Genomic DNA, 27308 nt, shown 5'->3' on the forward strand with positions numbered 1-27308 from the left:
AATAGTTATTTCTCGCATTGTATTATAAACGGCTTTCCGCGGATATAGAATGTATAATTATAAGATTAATGATTGTACATTTTTATATTCGTAGAAAACTGGATATAAAACGATGCTAGACATAGTTTTTTTTCGTATAGATGAGAACCGGTTTCTATCCACCGGATTCGAATGAATACGAGAAATTAAAATCTCATAGATTTTCCAAAACAATTTTGGATGATTTTTAATTTGCTAATTAATATATATCTAAAAAGATAAACCTTTTAAAAAAGACCATTGTCTTAAATATAAGGGAGGAGAGGGGAAATTGGACTCTTAATTATACTGGTACCCAAAGTTTTATAAACACGTTCTAAACACGTTGTTGGCATTAAAAACTTTGGGTACTTTTTATAAATCTCCACTGATAATCTTCAAAGTAGGGGTAATTTTGTAAATCATCATTAGGGATATACATCGATTTATCGTCCATTGTCTTATCCCTTAAGATCCCGGCCTAAATAAACATTTAATAGTCGTGGATAATAAGCAGGAAATTGGTTTTCCCCTGAATTAGGCCTATAATGTATTGAAATTGTCAGAGAAAAAAAATTAATAATCCAGGACAATGGACGAAAAATAATCTCTGATAAAAAATTACTCCCTTTGAAGATTAAAATTATGTAGTGGAACAAAATGTCCCGAACATTAGCCACATGTCGTCATAATAAGAGGGATTATATCCATCTCTTTTTTAGGGGTTTTCTTTCCCACTTCTCCTCTCATCTCCCTCAATTATTATGACGTCAAATTGCTGATTTTTTAGACACTTTGTCCCACTACACAATTATTGGTTGAAAAGTTTGAACACCAACAAATTTTGTACCCAAAGTTTTATAAATTGTTACCCAAAGTTTTATAAACTGGTACCCAAAGTTTTATAAATTGTTACCCAAAGTTTTATAAACTTGTACCCAAAGTTTTATAAATTGTTACCCAAAGTTTTATAAACTGGTACCCAAAGTTTTATAATATGGTACCCAAAGTATTATAAACTGGTCCCCAAAGTTTTATAAACTTGTATTCTTTTTAGATATGAACAATGTTTACAGTTAGAATGTTAAAATGCGTTTTTATTTGTTTGTTTTTCAAATCTGTTTACACTTCAAGAATTCTTAAAAGGTTTTTAGATAGATAGATAGATAGATAGATAGATAGATAGATAGATAGATAGATAGATAGATAGATAGATAGATAGATAGATAGATAGATAGATAGATAGATAGATAGATAGATAGATAGATAGATAGATAGATAGATAGATAGATAGATAGATAGATAGATAGATAGATAGATAGATAGATAGATAGATAGATAGATAGATAGATAGATAGATAGATAGATAGATAGATAGATAGATAGATAGATAGATAGATAGATAGATAGATAGATAGATAGATAGATAGATAGATAGATAGATAGATAGATAGATAGATAGATAGATAGATAGATAGATAGATAGATAGATAGATAGATAGATAGATAGATAGATAGATAGATAGATAGATAGATAGATAGATAGATAGATAGATAGATAGATAGATAGATAGATAGATAGATAGATAGATAGATAGATAGATAGATAGATAGATAGATAGATAGATAGATAGATAGATAGATAGATAGATAGATAGATAGATAGATAGATAGATAGATAGATAGATAGATAGATAGATAGATAGATAGATAGATAGATAGATAGATAGATAGATAGATAGATAGATAGATAGATAGATAGATAGATAGATAGATAGATAGATAGATAGATAGATAGATAGATAGATAGATAGATAGATAGATAGATAGATAGATAGATAGATAGATAGATAGATAGATAGATCAAATGTAGACAGACAAAGTGACAAATTATTGATATAAGAAATTTTCACAAAAAAATTTCAGCTGTCTATTTTTAATAGCGGCTGAGAAAAGGAGCTATTAGAATACAAATGTTAAAAGCGAAGCTTTTCTATAATTAGGATCGGTCCGTCCGTCTGTAACGGTTAGTTCCTTTATTTATTTAAACAGCTTATAATTGTTCTATCGATTTCAAACTTTGCATAATGATTCATTTATCAGTTGGGTACGACGTTGAAAGCGTAGCATTTCTATAATCGTTACCAGAAAGTCCGAACGTCCATTTTAAACATGCTGATTTTTTACTTTTTATCAAGTTCTAAAAATGTAAGTCCCTAAACAGTGTATTTAAGCAGTTTTGCAACAAATTTAGTTACAATTTTGTTTAGACTTATGCATTAACGTTCTGCTTATTCTGTTCTGACACTCTACAAGTGTTTATGTTCGTTTTTTCTTTCATTTGAGAGCTTTGGTTTTATGGATGTTTTCATCCTTGTTGAATAATGACGTAGCAAAATTTTATGCAAATATTTGAATATCAAGAATAGCACAGGGATCTAAAGGGATAAGACAATGTCGGGTAAATTAATGTACGTCCCCAATGATGATACATAAAATTACTCCTTCTGTGTATTAAAATTGGTGGTTGAAACGATTAAATACTTATCTTAATTAATCTACTAATCAAATTCAAAAGTCCCAATAGTTGTTAAGCTAACAAATAAGAAAACGTTATTATAAAACTTTGGGGACTAGTGTATTAATCAGCCCATTGTCCCCTCACTCTATAAAAATAAAAGCGTAGGAATTACAAGTTAAATTCAAGTTTTAGATCACTACCTTATGTCAGGGAGGAAGGAGACATTGGGCTGTGTATTACACTAGTCCTCAAAGTTTTATAATAACGTTTTCTTATTTGTTGGCTTAATAACTTTGCAGACTTTAATTAAATTTTGATTGTTTGGTTCATTGAGTTGAGTATCAAAATGTTTCAACCTCTATTAAAATCTATAGAGGGGTATTTTTTTGTATCATCATTTGGGATGTACATCAATTTATCGGCCATTGTCTTATCCCTTTAGATCCCTGGAAGGTTTCCCTTAAAGTGCCAGGTCTATGCTCTGCAAAGGCTTCCCTGTAAAGGAGAACCATATTGGTCCAGCTATTTGAGACAGGCAGACAGATAGTTAGATAGACAGACAGATAGATAGACAGATAGTTAGATAGACAGATAGATAGACAGACAGATAGATAGATAGACATATAGATAGACAGACAACCACTTAGACAGACAGATAGATAGACAGACAATTACACAGACAGATAGATAGACAGACAGGTAGATATACAAACAGATAGATAAACAGACATATAGATAGACAGACAGGTAGACAGATAGATAGATAGACAGACAGATAGCAGAAAGAAAGATAGATTGACAGACAGATAGACAGGCAGACATATAGATAGACAGATAGATAGATAAACAAACAGACAGACACACATACTGACAAATGCTCATCCTGTTACTTTTATATAAGAATCAAACTGTAAAATATCTCTAGATCAACAAATGCCAGTGAAGAACCGGTTTTGGAAACAACAACAACAAATGGCTTCGAGCTTTCAGATTTGGCGGCAAATACTTCAACAGCTGATTTAGAAAAACCGGTTTTATCCAACGATACTTATTTAGAAGGTAATTGATAAACATTTATATATTATATTTTGGCCTTAGCTAAAAAAAGCCACTTTTTATAATAAAGTATCAGGATATCTGTTTGGAACACAGTAATAGTGTCTGACTGATTATGACGTAACAAAAAAGATTAGCCAATGATAGGCCGTTATTGACCAATGGTAAAATTTATAGTGGCCTCTCATTGGCTAATTTTTTTTGTTACGTCATAATCAGTCAGACACTATTACTGTGTTCATCTGTTTGTCTTACCAAAGATCTCGCTAAACGCTGAACCGATTGGGTTCTCCTTAACAAGGTAGCTTCTCATAGGTCTAGGGAAGGTTTATAACTATTTTGGGGGAGGGTACCACCACCCTCCTAATAGAAATATAAAAAATTGATATTTTTTTAATATTCTAGAGACTTGAACGCAACATAGGCACCGAATTAAAAACATTTAAAGTGCCACAATATGCGTATCCGCTAGTAATAACAAAAGCGGCTACTACCCTAGAAGCCTCTAGGGGCACTTAAGATGGGAGGGTAAAAGACCCCCAACCCAAAATTTAAATCTTTTTATTATCTATTAGAGGTGGGAAATCTACCCTAAAATAGTTAAAAACCTGCCCTAGACCTATAAGAAGCTTCACTGTAAAGGAGAACCATATAGGATCAGTGGTATGCAAGATCCTTTGCTACAGACAAGAATAGGCTAAAACCATCTTAATTGTTTCAGATGATTCGAATAACGTAACAAATTTGGAAGATGAAAAATCCGCGAATGATGATGTGACAGAAAAATCTATGAAAGCTGAAGAATTAGAGTTGAATACTGTAGTGGATAAAGATAATCTTAATATCATTGATATTCTTCTAAATCAAACTGAAAATATTGATGAAGGGTAAACTGTTAAGGATCTAAAGGGATAAGACAATGGCCGATAAATTGATGTAAATTGTACATCCCCAATGATGATGCACAAAACTACCCCTTCTGTAGATTGAAATAAGTGGTTGAAACAGTCAACTTAATGAATCAACCAATCAGAACTCCCCAAAGTTGGTAAGCTAACGAATAATGAATCGTTATTGTAAAACTTTGGGGACTATAAAACAGCCTATTATTCACTCTCTTAAGAATTAAGTATAAGAAACACGCATGAATCCTTATAATAAAGTAACAGGATGATTGTCTGTCTGTACCTAAGGATCTCGCAAACCGCTGAACCGATATGGTTCTCCTTTACAGGGTACCTTCTCATAGGTCATTGAAAGGTTTAAAACTATTTTGGGGGAGGGTACCACCACCCTCCCAACAGAAATCGCCCATAAAAAACTCCCCCCCCCCCAAAAAAAAAAATATCTTTTTTAAAACTAAAATTAAAAATGAGGGATGGAAGCCGACAACCCCCCTGAAAAAAATCTCCTCCAAAATATCATAAGAGGTTTGAATCTTATGATTTTTCATTTTATTATCTACAGAAAGCTGTCTATAATACAATGCCAGGGATTAAAGGGGATAAGACAATAGCCAATGAATTGATGTACACCCTAAGTCCCTAAAGTTGCTAAGCCAACGAATAAGAAAACATTATTATAAAACGTTGGGGACCAGTGTAATAAACATCCCAATGTCCCTTTCCTCCCATACATTGCAATAATAGTTATTTCTGGCATCGTATTGTAAACAGCTTTCCGCGTATATAAAATGTACAATTATAATATTACAACCAGTTTTTTTTAGCCCTGAGATGCCGAAGGCATGGGCTAAAAAAACTGATCTTTATCTTATGACTGTACATTATTTATTCGTAGAAAACTGGATATACTTAATACTTATACAATGTTAGACATAATTTTTTAGTATGAGAACCGGTTTTAATCCACTGGATATTAATCGGTTTCAAAAGAATAGGAAAAATAATACTTCAGGGACATGACAATGAGAGATAGAACTGGAAAGAGAGAGGATGAGCTGAGCCTGAATGATTTGGAAGCAAACCTTACTCAACATTTTCCATCAGGAACAGTACTGTCATTTGTTGTATCTTGAAGACGACATTTCATTTCCTTATAATTTTACGGGGCATTTATGCTATTTTGAAATAGCGCGTGGAAATTAATACAATACCAATACCATAAATTCCTGTCATGGTAAAAAAATACCAAAAGAAAAAAAAGAAACATCGTATAATATCCAATAAAAATGATGTCATACAAAACAAATTACCAATTATAGGCCAGTATACAATTTACCATTGGTCAATTTCAATGTTTACTGGCCTATCATTGGTCATTTTTTATTGGACAATATAAGATGTTTCAAAAAAAAAATTTACAGTATTGTTTCGAAACCAACTGATATCCGGTGGATTGAAATGGTTCTCAACCATACTGAAAAATCAGGTATAGCATTGTATAATATCCAGTTTTCTATGAATATAAAAATGGATAATCATAGGATTAAAAACAGTTTTTTAGTCTGTGCTAAAAAATGGATTTATATCTGTACATTTTTATATCAACCTAAAGCTGTTAATAATACAATGCAATAATAGTTATTTCTCGCATCGTAGTATAACAGCTTTCCGCAGATATATATAAGAATAATACCAGTTTTTTTAGCCCCAATGTGCCGAAGGCACGGGCTAAAAAACTGGTTTTAATGTTATGATTGTACATTTTTATATTCGTATAAGGCTGGATATAATACGATGCTAGACATAGTTTTTTCGTATGGATGAGAACCAGTTCTTATCCACCGGATTCGAATGAATACGAGAAATAACTATTCTTGATGTTTGGGCTAAGGGCCTCGAGGGGCATAGCTGATAGTTATGAAAATTTATAAAGACAGTCTTGGTATTTGTAGAAACGGAAGATTTGTCAGATCCATTCAAAATAGAATGGGTAATAGGTGGTAGCAATATTTCACAGGGTATGTCAATTAAATTGTTTCAACCAATTTCAATATCCAGTTTTTTGTGAATATAAAAATGTACAATTAAAAACAAGATTAAAACAAGTTTTGTTAGCCTGTGCCTTTGACATCTCAGGGATAACAAAACTGGTTTTAATCTTATAATTGTACTTATTTATATCCATGAAAAGCTGTTTATAATTGATGAACTGAATTTAATTTCCGAATGTGTATCAATATTTACCACTAGCTAAAAAAGCTTCAAACTTAAAAAAAATCTAAATTTGAATTAATAAAATTTTGAATGAAAATATAATGTATAAATCGTTTATACATACATTATAATGCTTTTCCCTTTGACTGGAGTACTTAAAATAGGTTTTTCAACATTTGAGTTATCTGCTGTACAACTTCGGAAATTAGGAAAGAAAAAGGCAATCAAATTTCAGTTGATCTCAAAACAATTAAATGACATAAACACAGAATCAGATGAAGATAACTCTACCACAACCATCAATTACGATGATAGTTTACAGAGAGACGATGAAATTTTCAAGAATGATGATCTTTCGATGATCGAAGACAATAATTTGAAGAGTGAAGGCGACATTTTGGGAAATGAAGGTGACTTTTTGACAAATGAAGACGACTTTTTGATAAACAAAGACGACATTTTGGTGAACAAAGGCGACATTTTGTTGAATAAAGACAATTTTACACTAGAAAATACAACTTCACTAGGTATATTTACTCAGATTATTATCTTTACACGGTTATAATTAACATTAGATTTTATTTAATTTTTGTAGATTTTTTATATGATATTGGAGGATTTTTCCCAAAAACAATTTTGGTGAGGCAGCAATGCAGCCGACCTTACTTTTTAAAAAGAATCCACCTCTGCTCTATAATGATGGACTAATAAAATTATATGAGTGGTGCTTATGGAATCGTCACCAAAAAAAGTCAGCCATCTATCTTGAATAATAGTCAAAAATTAATGTTTCTAACGGACAGATGGACAGACAAAGTTGTCTTTCTATCTCTAGTAAAATTTAAGTAAGTGATGAATACAGTTATTTGTTATGTTTGACCATGTATTCGGTCATACTCCTGTCAAAAATGCTTTCAAAACAGACCTTTTTTTGACCCAAGATGCTGAAACAGTTCATTTATAAGCCCAAGTAATCAGTTTTGTAATATCTTTCTATTTCATGGAAAAATAAGAAGAATACTAAAATATGCAGTTTTTGATAGAGTTATATAACCAAATATATGATCAAACATTTAAAAAACTAACAGACTTTATTAATAATTTTTGAGCAAATATGATTTAGAATCAGAAACATTAAAAGATTTCAAAGATTTTCAAAATGAAGAACCAGGTATAAAAATGATAAAATTATCTTAAAAATATTTTTTTATAAGAAGAACAACTGTGGTAGCGGCCGCGGTTTGTCAGCCGCTTCCCAAGTTCGGGTATTACGGCAGTGTGAACAGACGTGGACAAGTATAATTATAGAGAAGCTGGGCTTCTCTATGTATCACCAAATAACAAACAGAATTGAATTGGGTGTTACTTTATTCAGAGTCTAAAGGTTACTGATTTATAATACAACAAATAATCAATACACAGATTGGAATAATTAATACTAAATCAGAGGTTAAATATATATATATACATACAATAAACAAAATAGGCAACATTTATCCCCCATCCCTGGAAAGGGGTGGGGAAACAAGCAAATCAGATTAACCATAATAGGATTGTCAAAACTATAAATACTTTTAATGCATGGGGGAGGGGTCAAGTGTACCCACCCCCCTACTCAAGGGAGGTCCCTCGGACCTTCTACAAGTCGGGAGCAGGGTTGCCATGAAACCATGGCCTAGGGTTGCCGAATACCACACAACATCATAGTATATATAAACATAAAAGCGAAGCTCTGAAATGGTATGACAGACGAACATTAACTCTTGATGAACTGAATATACAAAATATAAATATAAAAGTTTTAACAAAATTATACGTAAATTTGTTGCAAAACTTCTTAAATACAGGATACTGTTTTAGAACTTGATTATAGGGATGCTTTACTTATAATATTGTACCTTATTGTAATAGGAATCAGTACTCATCAATCTGATGATCTTATCACATACGGATATACGGACTTTCTGGTAACAATTATAGAGTTGCTGTGCTTTCTAAATCGTACCTAACTACTACATGAATCATCAAGGATAACAAACAAACCTAAGAGGGTGATGGGTTTGTAATCTCCAATACAAAGTAGCTTGATGTCTGTCCCTCTGTCTGTCTTAAAAAAAAGGCTTAAAAATTGGAAGTGAAAGTGGTCGCTAATATAGGTTAAACAAGGATGACAACATCCATAAAAGCGAAGCGCTAAAACGGTAGGACAAACGAGCATTAAAACTAATGCATAAATTCCCGTAAAATTGTACCGTGTTGTAATAGGAATCAGTATTCATAAAACCTGATAAATACAATATATAAATTTGTTGTCAAAAAAAGTTAAAAGACAGACGAACTGACCCTAATTATAGAACAGCTTTGCATTTCTCGTATTCATTCGAAACCGATCATCCATACGTATTATATCCAGTTTTCTGCGAATATAAAAACTGATTTTAATCTTATAATTGTACATTATATATCCGCGGAAAGTTGATTATAATATGATGCGAGAAATAACTATTATTTATTTTTTATATAGTCAGAGATATCCAATCCACAGTGGTCGAAAATTATGAAACCGTTAATCGCAATTCAGGTTTGTAATATTTTTTAAAAGCGAAGCTTTTCTATAATTAGGGTTGTTCCGTCCGTACGTCCGTACCTAGAAGATAGAATTTTTCGTTGATTTAGGCAAGTTAGAATTGTCCTATCGCTTTCAAACTTGGCAGGATGATTCCTGTTGCATTTAGGTTCTTTGTAGAAAGCGTAGTAACTCTATAATCATTACCAGAAAGTCTATCTATAACTTTTTAAAAAGTAATTTTACATATAATATAATCATTTAATCCACTTATTTTTTTGCAATAAGGATTCCTAGAATCATTAGGTATAATGTTTTAAGCGAAGCATCTTTATAATTAAGTCTAAAAACGTAAATGTTTATTTTTTTAAATTTTGTTTACCAAAAATATTTTCTCGGCCGCTAGATGAGGTTAGTTGTGTTTTTTTGCGATTTCTCTTTGGAGGATGGTAGTACCCCCCCCCCCCCCCCCGAATAATAGTTATAAACCTTCCCAGGACCTATGAGAAGTTACCCTGTAAAGGAGAACCCGATCAGTTCAGCGGTTAGCGAGATCCTTCGGTACAGACAGACAGACACATCTCCTGTTACTTTATTATAAAGATATGATTTTTGTTTCGATTTCTAATTAATTTTTAATATGTTCGTTCGTCTTACCTTTTCGCTTTTATGGATGTTGTCATCCTTGTTAATCTAGGATTAGTGACTAAATGCCTAGAGAGAGAGAGAGAGAAAGAGAGAGAGAGAGAGGGAGAGAGAGAAAGAGAGAGAGAGAGAGAGAGAGAGAGAGAGAGAGAGAGAGAGAGAGAGAGAGAGAGAGAGAAAAAGAGAGAGAGAGAGAGAGAAACAGAGAGAGAGAGAGAGAGAGAAAGGAGATACTGAATCTAAATAAAACTGGTACCCAAAGTTTTATAACCAAGTTATCTTATTCGTTGACCCAATAACTTTGAGTACTTTATATAATATTTTTTAGGGAAGCCCACAACACAATGCGGAGAGGAGAGAGAGATAAAATTAGTTTCAACTTTTAGGAAAAATATTTCATTATACAAATTAAAATGTATACTGGCCTATCATTGGTCATTTGTATTATATGACGTCATTTCTTATTGGACACTATACGCTGTTTCTATATGATTTACAAGAAAAGGAAAAATAGGCAGGGATCTAAAGGGATAAGACAATGGCCAATACATTGATGTACATCCCCAATTATGGTACACAAAATTAACCCTTCTGTAGATTACAATTAGTGGTTGAAACGTTTAGACATTCAACTTAATAAACCAACCAAAACAAGAAATTACAAAAAGACGAACAGACAGACCGACATTTGAGCTATGCGAAGAAGCTTCGCTCCCCCTCCTGAAACTAAAATGTCCAGGGAGGAAGGGAGGGGACATTGGGCTGTTTAACACACTAGTCCCCAAACTTTTATTACCACGTTTTCTTATTCGTTGGCTAAGCAATTTTGGGGACTTTGATTGGATGTTATTTAGTTTAGTTAAGTGTTCAAACGTTTCAACCACTAATTTTGTGTATTATTGCTGTAAATCCATTTTTTGGCCATTGTCTTATCTCTTTAAATCCCTGATATGTCACAGTTGAGTAGTTTCTAAAAGAATAAATAAATAGATACCGTTTAAATTCAAATTCAGTTCGGGACTTTATACAGGATTCGTAAAGCAAGTACGTTCATGCCTTTACATTTTTTTTAGGGGTGGTTGTAAATGTATTTTTCTTATCCTTCTCCCCCCCCCCCCCACAAAAAAATTACAGAGGGGTAAAATATACTTAATAGGAGGAGGAGGGGGGGGGGATAATCAACCTCCTTAAATTTTTGTTGGGGCATGCAAAGAAGATAAAGTACAGAATAGAATCCAGGTAGACGATTCTGCCTGGCTAGCCTGAAATAAAATTGGAACTTTTCAAAGTCCCTAAAGTTATCATTGCATAATACCCACAGTTTCCTAAGCCTGCTGGGCTAACAAAACTGTTATCAATTATAGGCTTTTTATCTTTTTACATTTAATAAAAAATGTCTATAATACAATGCTATATACGATTTCAGAATTTCTGAGAACTAATTCTTATCCAGCGGATATTGATCGGTTTCAAAGCCTAACTGTAAAAATGTTTCACTCATCCAACTGATTAAAAAGTATGTTTTATCTTGGTATATTTAAAGTAGGGAGGGAGGGGACATTGGACTGTAAATTATATTTATAATGGTACCAATAGTTTTTTGGACCGCGTAATTCTATTCGTTGGTTTAAAAAACGTTGGGTTCTTCAGAATTCAGCCAATAATTTTTATCTACAAAATGTGTTATTTTGTTTGTTATCATTGGGGATGTATATCAATTTATCGTCTATTGTCTTATCCCTTTAGATCCCTGGTTTAATCTTATTTATTTAAACTTATAATTTTTTTCATATCTATCTATTTTTTTTAATTATTAATTGAAAAATCTTCCAAAATATTTGTAAAAATCCTCTAAATTATAATTTGAAATATTTCCTTCGTTCAGAATTAAATCTCCTATTAGGCGCGAAGGTAAAATTTTTATTTTAAAAAATCTATTCTGTTTGTCTGTCTGTTGTTTGTCTGTTTGTTTGTCTGCATATGTGTCTGTTTGTTTGTCTGTCTTTTTGTATTTCTGTTTGTCTGTCTGTTTGTATGTCTGTTTGTCTGTCTGTTTGTCTGTCTGTTTGTCTGTCTGTTTGTCTGTCTGTTTGTCTGTCTGTTTGTCTGTCTGTCTGTTTGTCTGTCTGTTTGTCTGTCTGTTTGTCTGTCTGTTTGTCTATCTGTTTGTCTGTCTGTTTGTCTGTCTGTCTGTTTGTCTGTCTGTTTGTCTGTCTGTTTGTCTGTCTGTTTGTCTGTCTGTTTGTCTGTCTGTTTGTCTGTCTGTTTGTCTGTCTGTTTGTCTGTCTGTTTGTCTGTCTGTTTGTCTGTCTGTTTGTCTGTCTGTTTGTCTGTCTGTTTGTCTGTCTGTTTGTCTTTCTGTTTGTCTTTCTGTTTGTTTGTATGTCTGTCGTTTGTTTGTCTACCTGTATGTCTGTCTGTACATCTGTCTGTTTTCTTGTCTGTGATATGTCAGTCTGGAGATCTTATACTCGTTACAAGGAACATTTAACCGTGAACTGAACCAGATCCCAGAATAGTTATTTATCTCATAGTATTATAGACAACTCTTCGCGGATATTAAAATAAAAAAATAGAAGATAAAACCAGTTTTGTTAGACCGTGGGGCCGACGGACTGAGATAAGAAAACTGGTATCAATTTCATAATTTTTATTTTAATAATCGTAAAAAGTTGTGTGTAATACGATGCTATACATGATTTTTCAGTAAGGCTGACCGACCAAATCAGTTCTAATCCAGCGGATATTAATCGGAAATATTTAGGTTATATTGGATGGAGAAAGGATCTGTTTGAGAATTCCGACTGTATCTCAGAATATGTTGTCATGATTAGGTAAGTGCCCAAAGTACAGTAAAGTACCCAAAGTACAATGAAGTACCCAAGTACCCTAGAGTACTCAAAGTACGCTAAAGCCATGAACCCTAGTGGGGGGAGGAGACATCGGGCTGTTTATTACACTAATACCCAAAGTTTTATTCTGACTTTTTCTTATTCATTGGGTTAGCAAATTTGGGGACTTTTATTGAATTATAATTGGATGTCGCATTTAGTTAAGTGTTAAAACGTTTCAACCACTAATTTTAATCTATATTTTGAGTATTGACATTGTTGATGTAAATCAATTTATTGGCCATTGTCTTATCCCTTGAGATCCCTGTATGAACAATACGTCAATGTATTACCAAATTTTTTTGTCAATTTAGGTTGCTAATAATTACCCCATTTATTGTTCAGTTTGTTCATTTAGTAGAAAGAGATGTATAGGGGAGTAATATTATTTTAGACAACTGTGAGTGTTTATTAAAGTACATGAAAATTTGGTGCAAAATCCAAGTACAATATTGCGACATAAATGCCTTGGCCCAAAACAGGCCCATCTCTTTACTGTTATAACTTTCTGGCAAAGATCCTGCAATCAAATCTAAAATAGTCACAATACTGTGTTTGGGAACCTACTATTAAAGGAAAAGGGATTTGTTTGCTCAAAAACTTTGGGTACTACTATTATTAGTGACCAAACTTTTGTGTTTTTAGTAAATCTGCTGATGAGAGAAGTGAGATAGAAATCCCCAGAACAATTCTTTGCCCAGGCTACAAGGTAAAGTCTGTCTGTCTGTATTCTTTGAATTTCTTGGTTAGTTATTGATGAAATTTAAAAAGTCTATTCTAGGTTATTTTTATGTCACTTCCCTGCCCTTTCAAATACCATTAGTCTGTCAATCTGTAACGCTGTAGGGGAAACAGTTAATGGTCATGCAAAAAAAGATATATTTTTTAAAAATTTGCGATTTTCTATCAATCTTCTATATTTTATTATGCAGATAGAGGGGATAATTGGCTGTTTATTACACTAGTTCCCAAAGTTTTATAATAACGTTTTCACATTCATTGGCTTACCAACTTTGGGGACTTTTTTTAATTTTGATTGGTTCGTATATCAAGTTGAGTGTTTAAATGTTTCAACCACTAATTATAATCTACAGAAGGGCTAAATTTGTGTATCACCATTGGGGATGTACATAATTTTTATCGGCCATTGTCTTATCCCTTTAGATCCCTGATTATTACATCCTTCTTTCTTTTTCTTTATTTTATTCCTCTCTCTTTTCTTATGACCAATAATATTTTTTGGATTTTTTTGCCTCATTCTTTATGGATGTTGTCATCCTTGGCTTATTCTTTTCTTCCATTCTTCTATGTATTGATCTAGCATCAAGGGGCCTTGATTTCAAAGGTGAAAAAAGATTCTAGCATATACCTTAACCCCATCCAAAGACATAAATCTGAAAAATAAATAATAGCCTAAAACCATCATAGGACCTATGTGAAGCTTACTTAAAATAGAGAACCCAATCAGTCCAGTAGTTCTAAAGATCTTAAGCTTCAGACAAAAAACCTTATGTAAGAGGATTATTTCCTTCTTTCTCTATTTTTTATGACTAATAACTTTTTTTTCTTTCTTAATTATGGATGTTGTCATCCTTTTTTAAAAGCGAAGCTTTTCTATAATTAGGGTCGGTTCGTCCGTCCGTCCGTCCGAGATAGATAGCTTTTTTTCGTTAATTTAGGCATGTTAGAATTGTCCTATCGATTTCAAACTTTGCATGGTGATTCCTGTAGTAATTAGGTACGATTTAGAAAGCGTAGCAACTCTATAATCAATACCAGAATGTCCGTATGTCCATTTTAAACATATTGATTTTTCTACTTTTTTAACAACAACAAATTTTTATGTGATCTAATTATCCGTTTGATCTGATTTTCGGTATATTGATTCCTGGGACAACAAAGAACAATAGTATAAGCGAAGCAACTCTATAATCAAGTCCTAAAAATGTAAGTATGTCCAAAACATTACCCTGTATCAAGAAGTTTTTCAACAAATTTACTTACAATTTTGATTCGACTCTTTCGATACTTTTATATTCTGATTATTCAGTTCAGACACTAGACAAGTGTTAATGTCCGTTTGTCCTACCGTTTCAGTGCTTCGCTTTTATGGATGTTGTCATCCTTGTTCTATTTCTAGGTATCAGAAAATGGTTCCAGCGGTGAACTTAGCTGTTTCTACAGGGAGAAAAACAATATTTTTATACTACTAACCATATCAAGGGGAGGGAGGGGACATTGGACTAAAAATTACACTGGTACCCAAAGTTAAATTTTCAAATTCTTGGGCTCAAAACATTTTATTTCTTGTTCAATCAGATAGTGCCCAACTATTTCAACCAATAATTTTAATAAGGGGTTATTTTATTTTTTTGTATCTATTGGGGATATAAATCCATCAATCGTCCATTGTCTTATCCCTGAATATCCCGGAAACATGGCCGTTAGTCACACCTTTCCTAAAAATTCATTTATGTCTGTCTGTAAAAAACAGTATGGGGGGAAACATACTATCTGTCTGTCTATCTATCGTCTGTTTATCTATCCGTCTATCTATCTATCTATTTATCTGTATATATATCTGTCTATCTATCTTCTTATCTGTCATTTATCTATATGTCTGTCTATCTATCTATCTGTATAAAAATCTGTCCATCTATCTATATCGTATATCTATATGTCTATCTAACTATTTGCCTGTCTATCTATTTGTCTGTTCATCTATCAGTCTTTCTATCTATCTTACTGTATATCTAACTTTCTATTTATCTTTCTGTCTGTCTATCTATCTATCTGTCTGTCTCTCTATCCTGTCTGTCTGTCTCTCTATCCTGTCTGTCTGTCTCTCTATCCTGTCTGTCTGTCTGTCTATCTATGTATCTGTCTGTATGTATGTCTATCTATCTATCTGTTGGTTTATCTGTCTATCTATCTATCTGTCTATCTATCTGTCATATATATATATATGTGTCTGTCCATATTTCTGTCTGTCTATCTATATATCTATCTGTCTGTCTGTCTGTCTATCTGTCAGTCTGTTTATCGATTATTTATCCAACCTTCTGTCCAACCATCTGTCTTTCCATTTGTTTGTTTGTCCATTCCCTCATATATCCAACCCTGCATCTGTCAATTTGTCCAATCATCAGTCTGTCTTTCCCTCTGTCCCACTATTGGTCTGTCTATCCAACCCTTCATCTTTTGTCCATTCCCTCATATGTCCAACCTTGCGTCTGTCTGTCCATCTGTCTAACCATCCGTTTGTCTGTTTGTCTGTCTAACCGTCCGGTTGTATGTCCATTTCCTTATTTGACCAAACCTACGTCTGTCTATTTGTTTGTCTATAAATCTGTCTAAATGGTTGTCTATTTACTCATTTGTCCAACGAACACAGTAAAAGTGTCTGACTATGACGTCAGAAAAAATTAACAATTAACCAATGAAAGGCCGCTATATATTTTACCATTGTGAATACTGGCTTCTCATTGGTTAATTGTTAATTTTTTCTGACGTCATAGTCAGACACTTTTACTGTTTTCTTGTCCAACCTTTTCCGTCTGTCCTTCTGTCACACTGTCGGTCTGTCTGTCCAACCTTTTGTCTGTTTGTCCATTCCTTCATATGTCCAACCCTCCGTCTGTCCCACTGTTGGTCTGTCTGTCCAACCTTTTGTCTGTTTGTCCATTCCTTCATATGTCCAACCCTCCGTCTGTCACACTATTGGTCTGTCTGTCCAACCATTCGTATTTTTTTCCATTCCCTCATATGTCAAACCCTACGTCTATGATATTGTCCAATTGTCTGTCTTTCTATCTGTCTAACCATCCGTCTGTCTGTCTGTCTTACTGTCTGTATAAAAATATATTTTTCTTCCAAGTTTACCTGGAGATTACTGTGAGATAAAGCTCCAAGTTGATGTCGAGGTCTGTTCATGTATCTGTTTGTCTATCTATCTATTTGTCTGTTCATTTATCTGTATGTCTCTCTTTTTCTTTTTCTATCTATCTGTCTGTCTGTCTATCTATCTGTATGTCTATCAATCTGTCTGTCTATCTATATATCTATCTTTCTGTCTGTCTGTCTATCTGTATATCCAACTGTTTCTGCATCTATCTGTCTATCTATCAATATGTCTATCTATTTATTTATCTATCTTTCTACCCATCTATCCGTTTGTCTGTCTGTCTGTAAAAAATATATTTTTCTTAAAAGTTTACCTGGAGATTACTGCGGGATAAAGCTCCAAGTTGATGTCGAGGTCTGGTCAAACAATAATTATATGGTGAGTATATGGTATTAAGTCGTCCCGCCCTGGAAAAATTTTGTTAAAATTTTTGGCCCTCAGCCAAAATATGGTTGATTTATGCAAAAATAATGACCCATGCAAAATATTTTTTCTGTATCACAAAAATTGCTATCACACAAGCACTTTAAAGTTTTTAAAATCTACAAAAAGACCTGTTTTTAAAGCTTTTTCTTAAATCAGAAATTGATTACAATTAAATTTTCGTAGATTTTAACTACAAAAAGTAATTTGGACTTTTTTTACAATTTGTAATTTCTTTCTAAAATTTTTTTTTGTTAAATTTTTAGGTTAGGTTAGGTTGTATAGCTATAGGACCGAGCGCCCGCGGCTAGGCAGGCAAGGGGGCCGAATGCTGAAGCCATGATCATTATCTAATAGTTAGGGCTATTTTTCTTAAGTAAATCTCATGAGGCTATTTTGTCCAAGAGGATTTTTGTCTGAGGCTATTTTATACGAGGCTATTATGTCCAAGATCCGATTTAGAAAGGGAGAGGACATTAGGCTCTTTACTACACTAATCCCAAAGGTTTTATAATAACGTTTTATTATTTGTTGGTTAAGCAACTTTGGGGACATTGGTAATTGATTAATTAAGTGTCCAAACGTTTCAACCACTAAATGTAATTTACAGAAAGGGTAATTTTTTGTATTATCAAGGGGGATGTACATTAATTTATTGGCCATTGTCAGGGTAGGGGATGGGGTAAAGTCATAAGATGGATGAAAAAGGCAGTATCATATTAGCTAGCAGGGAGAAACAATTTATCAGTATATGTGAGAATTTGTCACAATATTTATATCCATTCTAAACAGTCCATGTCGCACCTGCTTTGGGCCAAGGCAATACTTTTTTCCAGTTAACTTTCTCTAACCCCTAAAAATCTATAAAAAAAAATACAAGAATATATATGTGAGAATTTACTTTTGCATGTATATTCTCGCAGCTGGCTAATTAAACCATACCCTCCCCCCCCCTCTTCCCCTTTCATGACTTTACCCCATACCCTGCCCTGACTATAGAGGAACATATTGACCAATAGGTGAGGACCATCTTAGCAACCTAAATTGACGACATAAATTCCCCTCTCACACTATCCAAGTATTCTATATCCATTCTATCCATCTGTTAAGATTCATTGATAGATTGATCGATAGATTGATCAATAGATTCATTGAAAGATTTATTGAAAGATTCATTGATAGATTCATTGATAGATTGATAGATTGATTGATAGATTGATCGATAGATTGATCGATAGATTAATCGATAGATTGATCAATAGATTGATTGATAGAATGATCAATAGATTGATCGATAGATTGATCGATAGATTGATCGATAGATTGATCGATAGATTGATCGATAGATTGATTGATAGATTGATCAATAAATTGATTGATAGATTGATCGATAGATTGATCGATAGATTGATTGATAGATTGATTGATAGATTGATTGATAGATTGATCGATAGATTGATCGATAGATTGATCGATAGATTGATCGATAGATTGATCGATAGATTGATCGATAGATTGATCGATAGATTGATCGATAGATTGATCGATAGATTGATCGATAGATTGATCGATAGATTGATCGATAGATTGATCGATAGATTGATCGATAGATTGATCGATAGATTGATCGATAGATTGATCGATAGATTGATCGATAGATTGATCGATAGATTGATCGATAGATTGATCGATAGATTGATCGATAGATTGATCGATAGATTGATCGATAGATTGATCGATAGATTGATCGATAGATTGATCGATAGATTGATCAATAGATTGATCGATAGATTGATCAATAGATTGATCGATAGATTGATCGATAGATTGATCGATAGATTGATCGATAGATTGATCGATAGATTGATCGATAGATTGATCGATAGATTGATCGATAGATTGATCGATAGATTGATCGATAGATTGATCGATAGATTGATCAATAGATTTATCGATAGATTGATCAATGGATTGATGATGAGATTTCCCTGTCACACTATCCACATATTCTATATCCATTTTAACCAGTACCTCTCTGTTTAGATTCAGCCCAAAACTGATGTTAGAGTTTCCTGTAATGAAGACGACTTTAGAAATATAGATAAAGATCAGGTAAACATTGAAACATTTTTTATCCTTGTAATAAATCTTTGGATACCAATGTAAGTAACAGCCCATTGACCCCTCTCTCCTTGGAACAAAATTACATTTCCCCCTATTGTTTTGTAAGGACATACAAAGTAAATTATAGAGTAGCTTGGTTACTACAAATAATAATAATAAAGTATCTTTAGATAAGGGGAGAGGGGATTAGAATAAAACTTATTCTGGTGCCCAAAGTTTTATAACTTTTATTAATTTTTAATAGTTGGTTCCAGAATAATAAACTTATCAACCAATATTTGTAATCTATGTATTTTTTAATTTGTAATTTTGTACAGCGAATGTTCTTATACAGTCTTCATTTTTATAGAAACAGAAATATAATCTATGATTACGGTTTTGACCCTATAAAAAACTTAATCTACCATTCCACTTTCCCCTCTCTTGGTAATGATACCATCAACGCAGGGACAAGGGAAGGCCTGTCTGAACAAAAAGTCTATTAAAATCATGTAACCTAATCACGAAACCTTTATGAGTGTGTAATATTATCAATGATTCAACCATTATTAAAAAGGGCTTGTAGTAGATCATGTTAGAGTATAAATTAGTTAATCTAAATTCACTAAACCTCATCAAAATTGTGTAGATTATTAACAGGGATCGGCAGCCGAGTAAGCCGCGTGTAAGCCTCAGTGATATCGTCATATTATCACTATAGTATTAATATTAATATGTATAAAACTGCTCTTTAGCAGACAATTCTTCTTTCTGAAATTTCTTTTTCTGCTCACAAGCAGGTTTATAAGTGAGGCTGAGGCGCGGCTGCCGAACCCTGATTGTTAATGCTATTAGCAGACCGATTTAAAAAAAATAACACAGTAGGGGAGATTAAAAAACTTTTTTAAATACTTCCTAAAAATAAAATCTTTAAATAAATTTTTCTTACCCATAAAATTTGTAACTGTTTAAAAACGAAAAACAAAATATTTTGACAAATTTTTACTTCGGCTCATTTTCAAACACTTCCTAATTAACCCTTCAGAGCAAGTTAAAGTAAAAGTTTCAAATTGATTCAATAACTAAAAAACATCTTACTTTAAAGCTCAAAATAAAATCCTTTGCTCATTACTTATTAAAACAAGGATGACAACATCCACAAACCGAAGCTCTGAATTGGAAGGAAAATCAAACATTTACACTTATAGAGTGACAGAACTGAATAAACTGAACATATGTCTATACAAAATTGTACTTAAATTTATTGCAAAACTGATTAAATACATTTTACTGTTTAAGGACATACTAACGTTTTTAAGACTAGTTATAGAGAAGCTTCGCTTATAACACCATACCTTGTTGTAATAGCTTGTTTTAAATGGACGTACGGACTTTCTAGTAATGATTATAGAGTTGCTGCGCTTTCCAATTTGTACCTAACTGCAATAGGAATTAGCATGTAAAGTTTAAAATCGAAAGGACAATCTAACCTTTTTAGATTAACGAAAAAAGCTAACTGGAACGGATGGACGTACGGATGGACTTACGGACTGACCCTAATTATAGAAAAGCTTCGCTTTTTAAAAATAAATGACCTTGAAACATAAAGAACTAAATTCTATTTGACGATCAACTTAATTTAAAATAAGCATAAAAAAAAACATATATTGGTGCCTTACCACAAAGTTGCCTATCAAGCACTGATCCCACTCCTTATTTGAATTATATCTTTTGGTTTCCTTAATGCTATACCAAAAGAACTCTCTACCTTTTGGTCGTTTACAATTTGTTTTAAATTAATGGTCGGGAAAGGGGGGATTCTGTGCTCTACAAAGCACTATGGGGGAAATTACCCATATTTTAAATTCTGTAAAAAGTTTGTAAATGTTAATATTTGGAGAAGATTAGTTGTTTTTAGTATTGTAGTACATAATAAATCATGATTTCAGGGAAGCTTCTAATCTATATTACCCATTTCGCCACTTCCCTCCAACTTGTTTCACAATTAGAGGCAAGAAGTTGTCAAGAAATACCAAATTAAACCACAACATATATTATAAAATTTAAGATTTGGAAAAGAATAGTTATGTAGTTCAGAATTTTATTGATAGGTGTCGTAAAAACTTTTTTTATGTAAAATTTTTAGATGAGATAAATATCTAAACAATCTTAAATATTTTTAAAAATATTACAGCTATCCACTCTTTGGGATTTTCAATAAATTTTATTCACTATTAAACATATAATTTACGAGTAGTCTATGATTTAGATGAAATATATAAAATATGTAAAAAGCTCGTTAATCTCAGAACTGAACATGGAACTAATCTCTGACTATCCTTTTTGCATGGCTTGTAGTAAAGTGAGCAAAAACTAATAAAATAATGCTTTAGTTTCTCATCAAATTCTGCCAAAAGTTGCATAATCTCATCATCTAGTTTTAACTGGAAATCTATGAAATCAGCTCTAAAGCATTGTTTGCCAGAATAGCCTTCCCTTGTCCCTGACATCAACGGCGATACGATTTTTGAAATGTACCATTCCACTTTCAATAGAGGCGAAACTGGAATGGTACATTTATGTTTACATATCAGCATATTCATAAACATTGATTTCCTTATTTAAATCGACATAATAGTAATGGTATATTCTAGTTATTATTTTTATTTTACATAAAAATTTTTTAATTATGAATAGTATTTTATAAATTCCTACAATTAACGTAATTTACAATGATGTCGATGTTAAAAGTGTAAACCACCATTACAGTTTCGCCTCTTTTGAAAGTGAAATGGTACATTTCAAAAATGGTATCGGCATTTATGATATCATCACCAAGAGAGGCAAAATTGGAATGGTAGACTACAAAAATCATGATATCATTACCAAGAGAGGGGAAAGTGGAATGGTAGATTACGTTTTTTAGAGGGTCAAAACCGTAATCATAGATTATATTTCAGTTTCTATAAAAATGGATTCAACTGTTATAGGTCCTGCAATGTTTTTTTTATAAATATGGTTTTAAGCTATTTTTCTGCCCTTTCATATCCCTTCGAATATATAGCCCCTAGATGCTAGAGGCACAGCCGCTAGTCCTTATAATAAAGTAACAGGATTTGTGTTTGTCTGTATGTTTGTTTGTACCTAAGAATCTCGATCGGGTTCTTCTTATACGTCCCGTGAAGGTTTATAACTTTTAGGGGGAGGATACCACCACTCTCCGAAGAGAAATCACAAAAAATCAATTTTTTTTACGTAGAAACTTGAACGCAACATAGACTGTTATTTTAAAAATAACATTTAAATTGACACTAGAGGTCTCTAGGGGCGTATTTGACTTAAAACTTTTTCTGGTGCCCAAAGTTTTATAACTTTTGGGTACTCTGATATAATGTGATATATGTTTTAGGATACCTCAACTAACAACCCAGTATCCAGAAACATAACAGTAATACAAAATCCAGATCCTCTAGATTGGGCTCTGCCATTAGGTAGCTACTATTTTTAATAGCGAGGCAACTCTATGATTCAGAATTGGATTCTTAAAACAAAACCTTTTGGCTCACTGGCTCACTAAAATCAGTGAGGCTCGCTAAATTTTTTTTTGGAAAATCCTCCAAAATCGCATAAAAAATCTTATTTTAATAACCCTTTTCTGATTCTATTTGATTTTTGTAGATTTTCTATCCGATTTTGTAGGATTTTTCACAAAAATTGTTAGCGAGCCTCATTGATTTAAGAGAGGCAGTGAGCCAATTTAAAAAAGAAAATAAGTCAGTTAGTTCAGAACTCCAGCCCATATTTTTAGTGAAGATTCCTTTGACATATGTACATTGTTTTGTCCGTCTGTTTGTCGAACCAAAAGAATTAAACTTAATTTTTTAAGGTTTAATGATTTTCTTAAAAATATTTAAATATTTCGGGAGGGGGGAGGCGGCGGTGGGGGGTTGTTGGTACCAAAATTTTCAACGCCAACATCCCTTTACTAGAAAATGATGATCTCTAAATGATACCTAGATGATTGAATCAGTTTCACATCCACACTAAAATAATGATTCATTTTCTTAAAAAGGACTTCTTATACACCCAAGAATATAAACAATTATTTTATATCGAGATATCGTAAATGCTATTACATATAGATTTCTTTAATATTGGTATTTAGGATTGATAAAATCTACGACAAGACCAAGTTTATTAGCATCTGATGAGGTAATACAATATACGCCCCTAGAGGCCTCTAGTGGCACTTTAGATGTTTTTTTTTTTTAAATAATACGTTACCTTTTTATGTTGCGTTCAAGTCTCTGTGTAAATTTTTTTTTGATTTTTTTGTGATTTCTCTTGGGAGGGTGGTGGTACCCTCCCCCAAAATAGTTATAAACCTTCTCAGGACCTTTGAGAAGCTACCCTGTTAAGGAGAACCTGATCAGTTCTGCAGTTAGCGAGATCCTTTGGTACAAACATACAAACAAACAGACATCCTGTTACTTTATCATAAGGATACATAGATATATGGACAGAGGAAATATTTAGCTTGCTAACATGGACCTCATTTATTGGTCAGTTTGTTCATCCAGTAGGGAGGGGAGGGGATGGGGTAAAGAGAGTTGATTTAGCCAGTTGCGAGTATCACTTTATTAGAGTTCATAAAAATATGGTACAACATCCAAGTGATAATATATCCATTGCATTGGCAAGGTATTCCTATAATCAAGGACAATTATATTCATATTAAGCGCAGCTACAAATCTATAAAGCAAAGTAGAAAGATGTCTGTCAGTCTGCATGTAGCTTAAGACCTCGCTAACTGCTTGACAGACCTAGGTTTACTCGTCCACTCATTTGTTGGATCAAAAACATTAGATACTTTTATTAAATATTAATAGACTTGTACAGAAGCAAGTAAAAGTGGCTGACTCAGATTATGACGTCAAAAAAATAAACCAATGAGAGGCCACTATACATTTTACCATCGGTTAATTACATTTTATACTGGCCTCTCATTGGTTAATTTTTTTGACGTCATAATCTGAGTCAGTCACTTTTACTAGCTTCCTTGTACAAAGTTTTCAATAACTTTAATCTACAAATGGGGTAGTTTTGTTTATTATCATTGTAAATCAATTTAGCATCCATTGTCTTACCCCTTAGTAAGATTTACATTTAAAACAAGGATGACAACATCCATAAAAGCGAAGCACTGAAATGGTAGGACAAACGGACATCAACACTTGTATAGTGTCAGAACTGAATAATCAGAATATAATAAATGTATAAGAGTGGTAGCAAAATTGTAAGTAAATTTGTTGAAAAACTGCTTGATACAGGATAATGTTTATGGACATACTTACAATTTTAGGAAATAAAAATTTGTTGTTAAAAAGTAAAAAAATCAACACGTACATACGGACATTCTGGTAATGATTATAGAGTTGCTACGCTTTCTAAATCGTACCTAAATATTACTGTAATCATCATATAAAGTTTAAAATCGATAAGATAATTTTAACATGCCTAAATTAACGAAAAAAAAGCTATCCGTTACGGACAGACAGACGGACGAATGGACCGAACCTAATTATAGAACAGTCTCGCTTTTAACAACCGCTCTGATGGATGATATTTGAACTAAAATGTTTTGCCTAGACTGGAGATGTTTGTTCATCTATCTGTCTCTATATCTGTCTATCTATCTGTCTATCTATCTGTCTATCTATCTGTCTATCTATCTGTCTATCTATCTGTCTATCTATCTGTCTATCTATCTGTCTATCTATCTGTCTATCTATCTGTCTATCTATCTGTCTATCTATCTGTCTATCTATCTGTCTATCTATCTGTCTATCTATCTGTCTATCTATCTATCTGTCTGTATGTCTATTTATCTATGTATCTGTTTATCTAAAATGTATTGCATAGACTGGAGATGTTTGTGTGTGGGGTACCTGGACAAATTGGAGCCCCTGCTCTAGATCCTGCGGGGGGAAGGGAACTAGAACTAGGAATAGAAACCAGGTATAGATAGATAGATATATGATTGATAGTGACGTATGAGGGGATGTTCGGACAGACCGGAATACGAGTATAGAGTAGCTTCGACGCAATAATATATCAGTAATTTAACACAGGTATTTTCATAAAAAATAGAACATTTATTATACATATAACTGGCAGAATTGGCAAATCAATAGGTTATTTATTTATAGAATATGGATTAGGATTATATTAATGAAAAGCTTTGGCGTCTCGTTTCTGTACAGGACAGAAACCACGTGCACAAAGGATAATGAGTTAAGACTGTCGACAACCTAGGCATATAGGCTTACAGTCTACCGAATATAAGCAAGAGGTGAGATGTTCACACAAAGGCCTATATATATCAACTAACTCTGGATACAACAGGATGGGACACGGTGGCGGTTATCAGTGTAGGTCTGGCTCAGTTGGAGAACTAGAGGAATGTGGACAGGGATAGATATGTATAAACTTAAATGATGGAAGCAGGATGCCACAATAGATTGATTGATAGATTGATCGTTAGATTGATTAATAGATTTATTAATATATTGATTGATAGATTTATTAATAGATAGATTGATTGATTGATAGATTTATTTATTGATTAATTGAAAGATAAATTGATCAATAGATTGATTGATAGATTAATCAATAGATTGATTGATAGATTGATCAATAGATTGATTGATAGATTGATCTATAAATTGGTCAATAGATTTATTAATAGATTGATCGATAGATTGATTAATAGATTGAATTATAGATTGATGGATATAATGATTGATTGATAAGTTTATTGATTGATAGATTGATTGATAGATTGATTGGTAGATTGATTGATAGATTTATCAATAGATTGATTGATAGATTTATTAATAGTTATATTGATTGATTGATAGATTGATTGATAGATTAAATGATAGATTGAATTAATTTTTAGATTGGAGGCAGCAGTTGTACAGAAAAAGAAACGGATCATGGGGTAAGACAAAAGATTTTTAAATTCATAGATACGTCATGGTTACATTAGTACAGGATGAGAAGCTTTTTATAGTGCCTCTGAAAAAGGTGATAAATTAAAAACTTTCGACTAAAATATTGCAAATGACGTCATTTTAGAATGGTCCATTATTATAAATGACATCATTCAAGATACATTGGCCAAAAAAATTTTATTTTATCCCCTTTTTTACTGGCCCTATTAAAAGCTTCCTCTGATGAGTCTTTTTTACATGTACATTGTACAACTAAAAACCTTGGATTCTGCGCACAATTACAAGATAGCAGCATACATATACATACATCTCATCTGCATTCTGCCTAGGACTGTTAAAGTAATCTGTGTAAGGTCTACTGTACCTGGGGCTCTTGTAGTGGATAATTTTCCCAGGAACACAATCATATTTTTCAAAAATGCTTACTGTACACAAAGTGAGTCTACGATGAGGATTTTACACTCGTACAACTATGAACTTGGGTTCTGCATTAACATATGCTATAATCTCATCTGTATTGTATATAGGAATGCTACAGTAATATGTGATAGTTATTTACCTTACATGAGTGATTTTTTACTTAGTAGCCCAGGTATACAGTCGTATATTTATAAATTACTCTTCGTAAACAAAGTGAGTCTACAAGAAGATTTTACACTTGTACAACTATGAACCTGGGACCTGCATTAACATATGCTAGAATCTCATCTGTATTCTGTATATGATTGTTATAGTAATCTGTGTGAGGTAGACTGTACACTGTTAAAAATAATTTTTTTATTTAGTATCAATTGATACTCTGGAGAGTATTGGACCCGTAAATATGCTATAACTATATAATTAATATATAACACTATGTAATACTATATAACACAACAATTATTACTATACAGATCCCATACATTTTTTAGTATCGATTTATATTCTCTAGGGTACGGTTAAATACGCTGTAGAATAGTTTATTAAAATAGTAATATTTGATACCCTCTAGCGTACAGGAAAATACGCTGTAGAATAGTTTATTAAAATAGCAATATTTGATATGC

The 27308-nt window shown here is 32.6% G+C and overlaps 1 protein-coding gene across 1 annotated transcript in view; it reads left to right on the forward strand.

Moving 5' to 3' along the window:
- Positions 1–1073: 1073 nt before the first annotated feature.
- The window catches only part of LOC145307541 (uncharacterized), a 50918-nt gene continuing 24683 nt past the window's right edge, over positions 1074–27308 (forward strand). The window contains exons 1-19 of the mRNA XM_080149999.1: positions 1074–1164; positions 3465–3598; positions 4317–4482; positions 5513–5609; positions 6434–6518; positions 6984–7124; positions 7838–7885; positions 9239–9295; positions 10254–10309; positions 11809–11836; positions 12690–12759; positions 13462–13525; positions 14957–14998; positions 17027–17098; positions 19187–19255; positions 22656–22737; positions 23412–23458; positions 25169–25264; positions 26208–26249. Coding sequence (XP_080006125.1) covers positions 1085–1164; positions 3465–3598; positions 4317–4482; positions 5513–5609; positions 6434–6518; positions 6984–7124; positions 7838–7885; positions 9239–9295; positions 10254–10309; positions 11809–11836; positions 12690–12759; positions 13462–13525; positions 14957–14998; positions 17027–17098; positions 19187–19255; positions 22656–22737; positions 23412–23458; positions 25169–25264; positions 26208–26249 — 1476 coding nt within the window. The 5' untranslated portion in view covers positions 1074–1084. The remainder of the gene's footprint in view (positions 1165–3464; positions 3599–4316; positions 4483–5512; positions 5610–6433; positions 6519–6983; positions 7125–7837; positions 7886–9238; positions 9296–10253; positions 10310–11808; positions 11837–12689; positions 12760–13461; positions 13526–14956; positions 14999–17026; positions 17099–19186; positions 19256–22655; positions 22738–23411; positions 23459–25168; positions 25265–26207; positions 26250–27308) is intronic.

The sequence above is a fragment of the Acartia tonsa genome, chromosome 15, assembly GCF_053477335.1.
Source record: "Acartia tonsa isolate MP-2025a chromosome 15, ASM5347733v1, whole genome shotgun sequence".
In the NCBI taxonomy this organism is placed as follows: Eukaryota; Metazoa; Arthropoda; class Copepoda; order Calanoida; family Acartiidae; genus Acartia; species Acartia tonsa.